This window comes from Hibiscus syriacus, unplaced genomic scaffold (genome assembly GCF_006381635.1).
Source record: "Hibiscus syriacus cultivar Baekdansim isolate YM2019G1 unplaced genomic scaffold, ASM638163v2 tig00110839_pilon, whole genome shotgun sequence".
Taxonomy (NCBI): domain Eukaryota; kingdom Viridiplantae; phylum Streptophyta; class Magnoliopsida; order Malvales; family Malvaceae; genus Hibiscus; species Hibiscus syriacus.
In genome coordinates, this window is record NW_024062886.1 from 794108 (window position 1) to 809156 (window position 15049).

The window sequence follows — 15049 nt, forward strand, 5'->3', positions numbered from 1 at the left end:
AAATACCCCAAAACCCAAAAAAAATATTATTTATAACCATTTCACAAAAAAACTTCTTTCTAAAAAAAAGACTCTCCCCTCTTCTAAGGCCAGTCGAAACTCGGCCACCCGCCGGTGACCTCCACGCCGCGGCGATCGGAAAAACCAAACTCAACTAACAAACTCTCCTCAATCCCGGGAACCCGAATTCTAAACCCAAATACCCTAAAAACCACCCTCCAATCGTAGATCTAAGCAAAAAGATGCAGTTTTACCCTTTTTTTTTTGGAATAATTTCTTTGCTTTCCGGCGACTGGTGACGCTTCTACGCTCCAATGACCCTCTGGTTTTGGCTCCTCGCGGTTTCGACGAATAGACTGATATTTTTATGATTTTTTTTTGCTTTTGCTCTTTGTGGGTTTCGAAAGATTTGTTAATGTGTTTGCTTGTTGGTTTTTTTGCTTTCTCGTGTTTGGTCGATTTGTGTTTGTAGTTCCCCGATCTTCCCTGTTGTTGTGGTTTTCTATTGTTGTTGATAAACACTGATCGTTCCTTCAGTGGTATTTATATAGCCCCCGACGGGGCTGTTTTTGTCTTTGGCAGTGGTGGTTCCCCTCGTCCCCAATTTGCTCGGGTTTGTTACACGTTTGACCAGCCAAAACAGGATGGGTCAGTCCCGGGCTGTTCGACCGGTCTTCGAATCTTTGACTAGCGTGTGATCTCATGCGCCCGATGGAAACTCCTTGCGGTGCTTTGACAAAGATTTAAAACCCTAACTTGGAATTTAGGCTAGATCAGGCCCACCTCGGGTCTATTGGACTTCATTCAGACCTAAAACGGAAATAATAAAAAATGAATAATAAATTATAATATATATATATATATATTAAAAAAATAATAAATAAAATTAAATAATATATATATAAATCATTTTTTAAACTATATATTCTATATGCTTTTTAAAAAATTGTTTTCAAAACATATAATATATATATTTTAAAAAAAATTGTTTTTATAATATATATTTTTTTTAAAATATTTTCAAAACTATATTATATATATATATTCAATATATATATATATATATATAATGTTTTTCGAAAACTATATATTATATATGTTTTTCAAAAATATTTTCAAAACCATATAATATATATATTTTCAAAAATGTTTTCAAAACTATATATTATATAGATTTTCAAAACTATATATTATATATATTTCAACATGTTTTCAAAACTATATATTATATATTTTTTCAAAAATCATTTTCAAAACTATATAATATATATATTTCAAAATGTTTTCAAAACTATATATTATATATATTTTTTCAAAAATCATTTTCAAAACTATATAATATATATATTTTTAAAAACTGATTTTTAAACAGTATATTATATGTTTTCAAAAAAACCGTTTTTTAAAAATTATATATTATATTTTTTTAAAATTATACTATATTAATATATATATATATATAATAAAATTAAAAAAAAAACGGACGAAAATGAGTGTCTACATTTACATATAGAAAAGATATGAAGATTCACCTTGAAAAAATGAAATAAATGAATCTTATTGGTCGGGACCACGAATGATGTGGTGAGTCGAAATCATGTCATGATTTTTTAATGTGGTGATATGTGGTTTTCTAGGTGATGTTAGAAGGCTTAATTGCTCTTATAAAAAAATTAAAGATCTTATTTAATTTTTAAAAAAATATATAATAAAGTATTTATATTTAAAATATAAATTATAAAAAATTATTAAAATATTCAAAAAACATATAAAATATAAAAAATATAATATAACTAAAAATACTATTAAAATATAAAATATCATATGCATTTATAAATTATTAAAAATATTAAAAAAATGAATCCTTTCATTAAAAAAAAATTGATTCTCTCTCTTTACATTAGTTCCAGTGTTTATTATACGATAAAACCATAAATGTTTTTATATTCGTAATAAATTTTAATTATTATATCATAAGTTATAATAAATATTTGGTTTTTTTATTAATATTTATTTATGTAGATGTTTATCTCTATCTATATTTATAAGATAGGATTTTGATTTATTTAATTATTAGAACTTTAATATCATTAGAGTTAGAGTTATATATGATATTTAATCCTTATGCTTATAAATATAAGGTTTAGAGAAAACATTGTATGCAACTCATATTGAGATAATAACACAATTATTTGTCTTTATTTTTATATCTCATTAAAGTTAGATTATTTCACATGTTATCAGCACGACTTGGTAAAAAACAATTGTTAATTTATATTGACAATTAATTCATCATCCATATTTTTTTTCATTTGAGATATTTGATGATAAAAATCTGATTTCCAACTATACCAATTCACTACAATTTAAGATAAGTATATTCCATATTGTTTTTGATACGCTAATTCTTAGTTTTAGTATATATCAATCACATATTTACAAGACGGGATCCCTTATCCGGTTTGTTTTATGTGTGCTCTCATTATCCTTTACATTGATCGAAGACATGGGGTATGAATATATTCTTCAAAGATTTCTGAAACTTGACTATGTCAAGTAGGGAAATTACCTATAATTTCTCTAATATCTAAATTATATGTAGCATAATTGATAAATAAGTTTGTGTTTACTTGGTCATGGTAGTGAAAGCTCTCTCTTTTTTCTCTCTCATGTGCATTTAATGGATGACAATACATCTTTGCCCTTTCCCTGATTTCATTTGCTGATGTTAGATTAGTACATTAGATAAGGATATATTAATATATTCTTGTTGGTAGGTATTTCTTTGAAATCGCCCGATGAGAAGAAATAATGGAATGTCAATTGGCATTTATTTATGTCATAAATGCTTCTGATCACGTGTGTTATTATTAATTGAATATGTTAAATCAAAGTTTAATTGATTTAATTAGATGTGAAGTATTCATGCAATTAAATTTTATGACATTTGATGCACGCATCTCATAGTAGCTATCGTCTCCCGCTAGTAATTTCGTTTTGTTTAGTAATATTAATTATATTATAGAGAACTTTCAAGTGTCGAAGTGGAATTGGAAGAGACTACTCTGCAGATCTGATTTTTCCAACCATTGTTTTAATGCTCCATGATTCGATAAAGCTTGTTCCAGAACTCGGGCAGCTTATGAATTCACAGAATTTGGAGCTATATGCTGACTAACATATCTGGGACAATCCCAGAGGAACATGAAAATTGGTCGAATCTTTACTTGAATGCTTTAACTGGATATATCCCAACTACTATGGCCAACCTTATAAAACTTCGTCTCATGGATTGGTGTGAATATTATAAATTTAGTGTTTTTGATATATGAGATTTGATATTTTTATTTGCGGTTATGATTTTATCATGAAAAGAATGTTGTTTTAATGTTTATGATAGTCTATGTGAGAACAACCATGATGATGGTGGCATTGTTAACTACCTTCGGGTACACTTACTATGATTTATATTTATTTATCATATTTTTATAGTAAATCAATATTAATCTTTGTAGTACGAAATTTATTGAAAGCTCTAGAAAATCTAAATGTATTCCTATTCGAATGAACAATTTTATGACAAATAATGTATTTTAAAGTTTTGAGGAAATTTGTATCTTAAAATTGTCTATTTTTTTTGTCTATACTATATAGGATACAGTAACCCTTAAGTTTACAAATTTTGAATGAAATTGAATAACATGTTATGGTAAATCAGAAGTTTACAAATTTGAGAAAAAAAATGTAATTAGTAGGCATGATTGGTTAGACCATCCCTATCAATAATGATGCGAAGATTATTGAAATTTGCATAAATTCAAATAATTGAAGTTTATGTGTTATTTGTTCTCAAAAAGGAATTAGTCCAAGTTAAGACTAAATATCTTGCATATTCGATTGAAATATTGACCCATTTATCCACAAAGTGAATTTTTTTTATATGATTTCAGTAGATACATTTATGAGATAAATCACATATATGTTATCAACTCAAAACATGTAGTTTGTGAGATTGCTTACTCGATTAAAAAAGTGAAAGTTTCAGATTATGCAATTAGAAAATGAAAAGTTTGTGAGATTGTTATAAACTTAGTGAGTTTATATTCCAGCCTATTAAAGATTATATTGGATATCAGTTGAAATAATTGTTATAAAGCCTATTGTTTATGAATAATCAATATAGCAAAATTTTGATTGATTACCTCCTTTCAATAGCTAAATTATAAGAAAAAAACTTCTAATATATATATGATAATTTTCATATAAAATTATACTTATCAAGCTAATAAGTTATACTAGTCCTTCCTATGATTGGCTTACGGTTAGTGATGTAAGGTACTCGTACCTTCAATTGATTGTGGATCTAGGAAGGAAGCAAAACAACCTGCAATAAGTGAATGGCTCAAATAGAATGGTTTGGTAGTTGATGTAGGTGAAATTGGAGGGCTAATTATGATATGAGATTGGTAGCGGAAATATGATTGATATGGCAATGGTTTGGGCTTATGAAACAAAAGAAAGGGTTGGATAGCATCTTAAATAAACTAAGAAAGAACCAATGCTATAGAAGAGCAAAGACCCAACCTTATAAGTCTATTTAAGGGGTGGTAGAAAAGACTTGGACCCTATATCTATAATGGAGATAGGAACCACAAGTATCAATAGAAGGGGTTTACGCCACAAGTATAGATATACTTGATAAATCGATAAAAGTCAGCAAGGACTTGAGAGAAATGAGAGAAATCTCACTTGATTAAATTATATGAAAGGTTTGTTTACAAATGAATAGGACTAGCCTATTTATAGAAATGAAGGGTGATAGCCGAATGGATACATGGTGGTTCAGCCAACCCTTGTGTCCCTTTAAAATGACATAATTTAAATGCTAAAAGAGATGATGTTTTGGCCTAAATGAAGGGAAACAATCCTTGGCCGAATGGGTTCTATTTTCTATTCATCTTGGCACCAAATTGAAGAGGAATGAGTGCTTGGTCAAATGGTGATGTAGCCTTTCATCTTGGCACCTAAAAGAGACCACATGCAAGGCACATGGTTGCTGGTCATATGGAACGCACATGGGGGTTCTAGGGAGCCTTGTGGTGCAGCCTTGTGCATAGGATAAAGGCTGGTCATGTGTTTCATCTTGGGCGTGCATGGGTTCTCCTCCAACCTTGCATGAGTGTGTAGCTAGCTAGCAATGCAAGGGATGGTGGTGAATGAGCTTCCTAGTCAAAACCTCCTTGGCTCTTTAGCAATTCTCCTAGCTACCTTCAGCTGCCCATTTGGTCACTTTCAGCAAACTAGCTTCATTTAGTCCACCGAGCTGAGTTTAGCTAGCCATTAGCTCTTTCAGCTGAATTGAGCTTTCCATTGTCTTTCCCGAGCTGCCATGGAGATTGTGAACTAATTGTGAGATGCCATAAAGTGCCAAATACTCCCTCAAGCTGCCCTAATACATGTCGTGCTTCCATGTACCTATATGTGCAAAGACAACAAGGTAAATCAAAGGAAATGAGCTGGAATGAATGAAATACCTTGCTCCAGTGCATGTTTGTGGACTTATGAGCTATGAATACGTGTCATGAGCTAAGAACTACATGATATAATATAGTTGAGCTAATGTATATGACTTAGGAGCTAAATTGAAGGGAAATGAGCTAAGAAATGAATGAATGAACATGCTGCCATTTCATGAATGAATTGAAACTTACCTAATGAATGCAATACTAATAAAACATGCTTGAAATAATCATCATGCATCAAGTAATATAAAGATGTGGATAGGTTAAGTTATATTTCAACTATTAAAATATTATATAACTTAGCATTGGGTGGTGTTAACTTGTCAAATGAATTGAAAGCTTCAAGACACTTAGTTAAGAGTACTTCCCTGAATTGCTTGGCTCTGGATCGAGTAATGGGACCTTGAGGCATCACTTCTGGATCTAATGAAGGCGTGACCACATCAGTCAGAAGTCTTATATTTCCCATTATAAAAATGATAATTGAAGTTGATTGGGAATATATAACATATATGTTGAGTATTTATTTTTCATAAGGGAGAGAAGAATCAACTGGATGAAAAATATAAATGAATTATCATTTTATTTAAATCCTCGTACACAGTGATTTGAACCAAAAGTTCGTAAGATAATTCATTAAAAGTTAACTGTCATAATATTTACCAACGTAACAAGAGTAATCGAATCTCGTATATCAATTGAACTTCTCTAAATTTGAATCGAAACCCTAGAAGGATAAAATGTTATAGCAAACGAATGCAAACTATGCCCGAAGCATGAAAGTTGAATTATTTCCAATGGTTAAAATTCTCGTAAATGAAAAGTAATATAAGTTGGTCATATATTGGAAGTGGGTGCTCCTGAAGAGACCTAAGACATAACTAATAGTACAACTCTAGAAGAGTTTCAGGTACCTGAAAAATGAAAATAATGAATCTTGAGAAGTTATGTCATTACAAGAAAAGAATAAAACCAAAATTAGAAAAGTTATCGACAACAATTTTATAAACAATATTTTTATAGAAGTAAAAAAATGAGGATTTTAAATTGAAATCTATCCAGGAGTATAGATGTGAAAATAATTAAGATACATAGAAAGATGATATTTAGTGAAGCTAAATCAACTTCCAAAACATGGAAAAATAGTTCACCACCAAATGTGTAATGCAAGTAAGGTATAAATGAGTAGTTGTAAGTTATACAATATGACTTGAATCATAAAAACTTTAAATTCGTAGTGGGTGCAATTATTTTATTACTCTGGCAGTTATGAAAAAAACTTTATAATACATCTAATGATTTGTGGGTCAATATATAATAATATTTATCTTTGAAGAATTAAAATGCTGGAAGCAAATAAAAATTCCTAGGAAATTTGTTCAAATATATTTGCTCAAATATTTAGATGGAATGAATCGACCTAAGTGTGTATGGTATATCTGAATCGATGAGAGCCGACTTGCCCATATGTCTTTATAAAGAAATTAAGATCAAATTATGATATTTGGAATTGGAACTCCTGAAGAGCTTTAAAATAGAATTTCTGAAGAGTTTTAAAAGTATCTTGATGGTTTAAAAAAGAATATTTGAGATAAAGAATCTTGAAATTAAGTTTTGTCTTGACCTACAGATCGAGTGCTTAAATTATATCAATTGAAAAGATGATACATTGAAGGAAATATATTTTTCTAAAGTTTAATTCTTCATGACCTTTAAAAGAGTAATAATATAAATATTTGAGGAATCCGTTCAAGTGGTAATTTGAAAAGATCCATTCATTGATGTATTGTTTACTTGAACATTTGAAGATTGTATTCAAGATTGAGTTGCAATATTCAAAGACTTTATATGAGTATTTATTTATGTGGATGTGTATCTATATCTTTTGTCTCTATCTATAAGATATGGTTTTAATATACTTAATTATTAGAACTTTAATATCATTGGAGTTAGAGTTCTATATGATATCTACTCCTTATGCTTATAAATAGGTAGTTTAAAGAAAGTATTGTATACAACTCATATTGAGATAATAATACAGTTCTCTCCTTTTATCCTTATATCTCCTCTTTGTTGTTTTTCTTATTGCTTCGTTTAGATTATTTCACAATAGTTTTTAATTTGTTTGAATGTTTCTTAAATATAATGTATAAAATTATGAATTCAGAAACTAAGATAAGTGAGCTTTGTATACTAGTTTATTATAATATGTGCAAGGGCCTACTATTATGTCTTAGAATTGTCTGATATATGATTAGATGTGTATATTGGTACGAATAACTTATGATTTTTACTAACAACATTCATATGTAAAATTCATAAGTCTCGATTGATCCAATAAGAATATTTTATGCAAGTATTGATGATTTGATCGTTTCAAAATAAAATTATGTTTAACATGTGTACATGTATGATACAAAAGTCTATGGATCTATAATGATGGTTGATATGTATATGAAATTAAAAGCATGTTAACTTTGTTAATTCGAATATAAAAATATATTTAATTTGCCATTGCACTTATATGTTACATGTATATAATATTTATATATGTTATTTTAAATCATTTTAATTTTTTAATAATTTATAATTTATAATTTACTATTTTATAGTTTTTGATTAAAGGAATCGTTGTTGTTCCTAGAGGTTACGGGTTCAAGCACTAGCAGCTGCAGCAGGTGATTGAACATTCATTGTCAAATGGTTGAGAGTATTTAGAACAGATACTACTTGTAATCATCTTAGCTTAATAAAAAAAATAGTTTGTGATATATTTAATTTTTAATTTTTAATAGTGTTTTAGTACTATTAATATTTTTAAGAATTTAAGAATTTGATTTTTTTTTTATTTTTTTTATTTTAGTATTTTTTATTTGAAATTTAAAATAATTTTATTTTTAAAAAAGTAAATAAATCATAGAACATTCTAAAAAATAATAAGCCCTCAAACTTAACCAAATAATCAATATGTCCCTCTATCATGACATAATCTAATATAAAATGTCACATCAATATTATAGACCGTCACATTAATATCATAACAATTATATCCGATTCTATTGGTCAAATAACTATATTAATCTTTTTCTCAATTTAAAGATCACATTAATAAATTCATAAGTCATATTAATTTTTTTAAAAGTAAAAACCTCAAATTAAATTAAAAATATTTAAATTTAGATAATATAATTAATCACAATTTGTCACATTCATTAATGTGTGATTAAAAAATATAAATTAAAAAGACCTTTATTTAAGAAGTGTTCCCTACTATTCCTCTTTCTGCTATGGTGGTTGTCTTTTACTTGGTTTCAAACATTTTAAAAAATAACATAGTTATTAAATTTATTTTATGTTTAATGTGACACTTACATCAGACAAATTAATATAGCCTTCTGATCAATGAAAAATAACGTTATAACAAATTAATATAGCCTTTTGATCAATAAAAATAATGTTAATTGTTATAATGTGAAGTGGTGATTTATGACGCTAACAAAATAATTCATGATAGATGATTACATGATAAAAGAATTTAATTAATTTTTATAAAAAAAATAAAAATTTATTGAAAAAATAATAAACTTTCAAATTTAAAAAAATAAAAATATTCAAATATTAAAAAAATATAACAATACTAAAAATTAAAAGAATAATAAAAAAATTATTAAGTTTTCAAAAGTTAAAAATAAAGAATATAAGCTGGAAATTATAAATTCTTAAAAGTATTTTTATATCAACAATTAAAATGAAAACGCTCAAGAAAGCTCATTGACCACACATGTAGTTTATCCAAAACATTAAATCCATAGTTGTACTTCATGCAGACGCGGGAACAGGTACGTAGTTTCTTTTTCTTTTACAATAAAGTACGAAAAGTCAAAACTTTAGCAATTTTAATTCAAAGAATGGCAATCCTGTAATAATGCAAACAACTAAGCCTACTTTAACTAACTACAACAATAAATATCAATCACCTCACCTGTCAACAAATTCAAAACACAACAAAGAAAAAATTCTCCTTGCCCAGAAAATTTTCCGAAACATGTCCGGTGGATACCCCCAACAGCCTCCCGGCTACGGCTACGGCGCCCCGTCATCCCAGCCGTACACAGCCGTTCCATACACCGCCGGCGCGTCGATCCCGCCTCAGCCGTACGGCGCTCCATACGGCGCTGCACCCTACGGTGCACCTTCTGCTCCCTATTCCGCTCCTCCCGGCGAGAAGCCTCCAAAGGACAACAAGCACCAGGCGCATGGCTACGGCGGTGCTCCTCCAGCACACGGCGGGAGCTATCCTCCCATGGGAGGCCATGCGAGTCCGTTCGCAGCTCTGGTTCCGTCGGCATTTCCGCCGGGGACAGATCCTAACATCGTGGCCTGCTTTCAAATGGCGGATCAAGATGGAAGTGGATTCATCGATGATAAGGAGTTGCAGAGAGCGCTTTCTTCGTATAATCAAAGCTTCAGTCTGAGAACTGTTCATTTGCTCATGTATCTCTTCACTAATACTAACACCAGGAAGATCGGTCAGTTTCCTTTTTCATACATCGTACTTCTTTCACTGCTTTTTTCCCCCAATTGCAACCCAATTGCAACTCCATCATTAGGTTAATTTTACAAAAAAAGGGAACACCGGAATATAGTAGCGTAAATTCTATTTGTACAAACAAAAATGACTTAAACAACCCTTTCGTGTACCATCATAGGTTATGCCACTTGTTACTAAGATTTGACCAGTAGTGCATGGGTATTTGGTCCATTTAAAGTGAGTTAGGAAAATATTTTCAGATAACGTGGGTAATTGTTGGGGTTTTATTAATAATTAATTAACTAGTTGATTCATTTTTGTTTATTGCGGGCTTCATATTTGAATCTTTTAATATTTGAATTGTTGAACTGCATCGTACTTTTTTTTGGTTCAAAATCAGTCATTATATTCAATAAATTATATATATTTAAGTGTGGGGGCATTATTTCATGTCAGATGCCTTTTATATACTATGATAAACTATGTGTTTAGTCATCCAACTATCATTTTAGTTCTGTTTTGGTCACCAAACTATTATTTTCTTCAAAATTCACACCTAAAGTTACGATTTGGTCCTCCGCCATTAGAAAAATAATAATGATAAGTAAATGTCATGTCATCATTGAAAAAAATAAAAATATTCACATCAAGAATTATGTTTATTTTTAAACAGTTGATGACCAAAATGTAACATTAGGAATATGTAATTACTGTTTAAGTGTGTTTGGAAAGCCTCGTCTAAGCTTAATTATAGAATTGTGGTGTGTAATTGGAGGCCCATCTTCTTTAATTCTTAGGGGATATGTAATTACACTCATGAATTTTATAATTAATATTATTTTAGAATAAAAACTTATATAAGTCTAATTACAATTTCTACTACTAAACATTACATAGAGAATTACAATAATTATATTTTTCCATTCAAATATATCCAAGGAGCTAGAATTTTTTGTAAACATGCAAATGTAATTTACTTCAAATGATTTTTTTTAATTTCCTCGTCTAGTCCTATATATGATATAGATTAACATACCCTGTTTTATCAGCATTTTAACTAGTCTCCCATGGAATTTTCTGAATGCAGGTCCGAAGGAGTTCATTTCTTTGTTCTATAGTCTTCAGAATTGGAGGGTAATTTACTTCCTGTTATCTCTTATAAAAAATTGCTTGTCTTGATTGTTTTGTTCAGCTAAAAAAAGGGGTTTGCTGCAGGCCATCTTTGAGAGATTCGATCGGGATAGGAGTGGAAAAATCGATGCCAATGAACTCAGAGAAGCACTTTTGAATCTAGGATTTGCAGTTTCTCCGGTGGTGTTGGATTTGCTTGTCTCAAAGTTTGATAAAACTGGAGGCAAATTCAAGGCCATTGAATATGACAACTTCATTGAGTACGATCACTGTTTATTGCATTAAATTTAATTACTCGTCGTCATATAATCATGTTCAGTTAATGTATATAAACATCAAACTAATCTATCTTTTTTCTTTCCTTCTTTTTGGATGCAGGTGCTGCCTTACAGTTAAAGTAAGCTCTCTTATTCCTACTTTATCTCTTCATCTAACTCGATGGGTGTTTGATTTTTAATCTATGCTCGGCTCTTGGTTTGTTCGTGTAGGGACTAACTGAGAAGTTCAAGGAGAAGGACACTATGTACAGTGGTAACGCGACGTTTACTTATGAAGCCTTTATGCTCACCGTTCTGCCATTCCTGATTGCATAAATCAATGAATTATGAAGGCAAAACGGTGTGTTTGCTGTGATTTCCTTTGGTGTTCTGTTTTTTGTTGCAATATATTAACATATAGCTAATAAAAAGAAGGGTTTAGTATGTATTATCACAGTTTTGAAGTTTATTCCAATGACCAGTTTATGCTGTTTTAATGATTTCTTGTTGCTCGTGATGAGTTTTTAGTTTTGAGTGTTGTGAATTTCATTGTGTTGCTATTTCTTACTTCTTTGCCTTTCTTTATACGATCAATCAACCAATTGACTTCGTAAAACAATTGGGGAGAAAGTACTGCAACCATTGCCATTGTTCAACCGTGATCATGTATAAGAAAAAGCTTCAAGATATGACGTTATTGAAAAAATATATAAAAAAAGGCAAATTACACATTTAGTACTTAAATTACTACTTTTGTTCCGTTTTAATAGTCAAAATTTGCTTTTTAATGATGCACCTAAAATCTTGGTCATAAGCTCCAAGCAAGATTTCCCCCATTAACTCACATCTAGGTTGACATCCCAAGTTCATCAATAATCAGAACAGTTATTTTACCAAGACCATACTCTTCTTCAATTTCATTAATAGCTCTCGCAAAGAACTGTATGATTTCAAAGTCCAAGCAAGTACTTCCAAACTTCAATATATTACTTCAGTATATAATAATGATAATATCCATGTCCCAACCAAATAAAACACGGAGCAAACCCAAACTTGAGAGTCTTACTTGGCACCTCTGGCATAAACTTCGAGAAAATTGGGATCAAGAGCAGAAGCCATCAGACAGTCTGCCAAAGCTTCCCTCATCCTTCCGAGAGATATCCGAGTGGCTGCACGGTTGCTATAGCAAAGCACAAGAGGTTTGATGGAGCACCGCAAAGTTTCATTTGAGGGGACAGAATTGATCCCCCGTGTGTAGAATTCCTCAGCTTTAGACAGATTATCATTTCTATAAGCCTGATTTCCTCTGATACAAAATCAAATCTTCAACATAAAAATATAATCCAATTTCTCAGAGCAATATTAATGAAAATTGAATCACATCAGAAAAGAATAGCCCAGAGAACTCATCATAGACATATGGCAATCAATCATAAAGATACCTCAGTCGCCACATTTCGCAGGCTTCATCGACAGAAACAGTATTTGAGTTAGACCCTTGATTGAAATTTTTATTCTCCTCTTTGCTATGATATGTAGGTTTATCTTTTTGTTCAGACTGTACTGGATCACAATGTGAAAACTGGACAGAGGAATACCCTTCTTTAACATTTGAGCTTGGAGTTATAATAAACGAAGCATTCCCAGTTTTCACCTTATTTTTCTTTCGAAGTATATGCTTTCTGAATGATGAGCTACCTTGCCCAGAAGCTGATGTCACGGAAAAGGTAAAACTTCTCTCATCTTCCACACCTGAACCAGAACAAGAGTTTGCTGTGTGCTTACTTTCCTGGGCCCCATTGAGGTCTCTTACCCCATCAACACTAGTGCATCTGTTATTGCATAACCGATCAGAGTTGAAAGTAGTGGATGCAGTTTCTGCTTCACAAACAGACTCTCTTGAAGGACCATCAACAAAAATTCTTTCATGATCATACCCAAAATTCTCTTCCTTTGGCTCACTGTATTTCTGTTCAGCTTCGGACATCCTGAGGGTTGATGGGCGTAATGCAGAGGGAATAAAATTGTATTCTAATGGAGAGGCCTCTTCCGATGCCTGAAACGTTCCCTTTGATGATAGATCAGCTTCAGTAGTTTCTTGGTAAGGAGAAACATCCATGGGTGAACAACATTCAGAGGAGTCTTGAATTACTTGAGAAAGCGACAACTGATGACTTTAGGAGTAAGGTTTTGTCTAATACAAGTTTTGAAACTACAAACTCAAAAAATACAGATATGTTATGGAAAAATATGGCAAATTCTATCAGAGATGTTGGCAAAAATACCCTTGAGTTGTCGACGGGGAAGGCCAAGGAACATAAAGAATCGTGGTGGTGGAACGACGAAGTCCAAACTAAGGTGAAGACAAAACAAACTTGCTTCAAGGAGTTTCTACAATGCAATGACGACGAAGAAAGGTCGAGAGCTAAACAAAGATACCAGGAGGCAAAGCGGGAAGCCAAGAAAACGGTAGCTAAAGCAAAGGATAAGGCATACGAGGAAATGTACAAGAGATTAGACACCAAGGAAGGACAAAATGGCATCTTCAGACTTGCAAAATCTAGGGAGATTAGGAAAAAGGATCTAGGTAACATTAGCTTTATTAAGGACAACAATGGTGTTCTTTTAGCGAAAGATCACGATATTAAGAGGGTTTGGGGTAGTTACTTCTTTGGCTTATTTAATGACGGTGCCTCTCCATGTAGAGATAGTATCGTTGATGGGTTAGCCGACTATCATACTACGATCAATGACTGCCCTACAAGCAGGATTGGGTTTGAGGAAGTCAAAATGGCTCTTAGAAAGATGGGAATGGACAAAGCTGTCGGTCCTGATCAAATTCCTATCACTGTGTGGTTGGCCCTAGGAGAAGAGGGAGTTAAGTGGTTGACCAACATCTTTAATATTATTTTAGAGACTGCCAAGATGCCAGAGGAGTGGAGAGAGTCTACGGTGATACCAATCTATAAAAATAAAGGAGATCCCCAACGTTGTGGTAACTACAGAGGTATTAAACTCCTCAGCCATACCATGAAGCTATGGGAAAGGGTGATAGAGGCTAGGTTGAGACAAGTTACTAGGGTTTCGGAAAACCAATTTGGCTTTATGCCAGGCAGGTCTACCACGGAGGCGATTCATCTACTTCGACGGCTTATGGAGAAATATAGGGAAAAGTCTAGAGATCTTCACATGACGTTCATTGACCTTGAGAAGGCTTATGATAGTGTTCCCCGCGATACGATCTGGAAGACTTTGGAAACGAGACGGATCCCAACTGCTTATATCCGGGCGATTCGTGATATGTACTGTAGATCTACTACTTACGTCAGGACTACAGTTGGCGACACCGAGGCATTCCCGGTGGAAATCGGACTCCACCAGGGTCGGCTCTTAGCCCTTACCTCTTCGCCTTGATTATGGACGACATCTATTGTGCGACACCAGACGGTGTACCATGGTGTATGCTTTTCGCTGACGACATTGTCTTAGTTGCTGAAACAAAATCTGAGTTGAATAGTAGACTGGCTACCTGGAAGACTGCTTTGGAAGAAAAAGGTTTAAGGATCAATATTGAAAAGACAGAGTATTTATGTTCAAACTTCAATGGG

The 15049-nt window shown here is 31.8% G+C and overlaps 2 protein-coding genes across 2 annotated transcripts; one reads left to right on the forward strand and one right to left on the reverse strand.

Moving 5' to 3' along the window:
• The first annotated feature begins 9552 nt into the window (after positions 1-9552).
• LOC120143194 (calcium-binding protein CBP-like) lies at positions 9553-11941 on the forward strand. The gene is made up of 5 exons (XM_039157579.1): positions 9553-10051; positions 11141-11187; positions 11269-11444; positions 11563-11581; positions 11673-11941. Exons 1-5 carry the CDS (start codon positions 9568-9570, stop codon positions 11775-11777), a joined length of 831 nt encoding a protein of 276 aa, XP_039013510.1. The 5' UTR covers positions 9553-9567; the 3' UTR covers positions 11778-11941.
• Positions 11942-12488: 547 nt separating this feature from the next.
• LOC120143190 (TPR repeat-containing thioredoxin TTL2-like) lies at positions 12489-13599 on the reverse strand. The gene is made up of 3 exons (XM_039157574.1): positions 13487-13599; positions 12884-13431; positions 12489-12747 (listed from the first exon to the last, which is right to left on the reverse strand). Exons 2-3 carry the CDS (start codon positions 13426-13428, stop codon positions 12504-12506), a joined length of 789 nt encoding a protein of 262 aa, XP_039013505.1. The 5' UTR covers positions 13429-13431; positions 13487-13599; the 3' UTR covers positions 12489-12503.
• Between the last annotated feature and the right edge of the window lie 1450 nt (positions 13600-15049).

Excerpts from the sequence above, each read along its gene's own strand:
- LOC120143194 (XM_039157579.1), top strand. The coding sequence starts at position 9,568 with ATGTCCGGTGGATACCCCCAACAGCCTCCCGGCTACGGCTACGGCGCC. Across the intron at positions 10,052-11,140 it reads TACTAACACCAGGAAGATCG|GTCCGAAGGAGTTCATTTCT; the intron begins GTCAGTTTCCTT and ends TTCTGAATGCAG. Across the intron at positions 11,188-11,268 it reads ATAGTCTTCAGAATTGGAGG|GCCATCTTTGAGAGATTCGA; the intron begins GTAATTTACTTC and ends GGTTTGCTGCAG.
- LOC120143190 (XM_039157574.1), bottom strand. The coding sequence starts at position 13,428 with ATGTCCGAAGCTGAACAGAAATACAGTGAGCCAAAGGAAGAGAATTTT. Across the intron at positions 12,748-12,883 it reads TGCGAAATGTGGCGACTGAG|AGGAAATCAGGCTTATAGAA; the intron begins GTATCTTTATGA and ends ATTTTGTATCAG.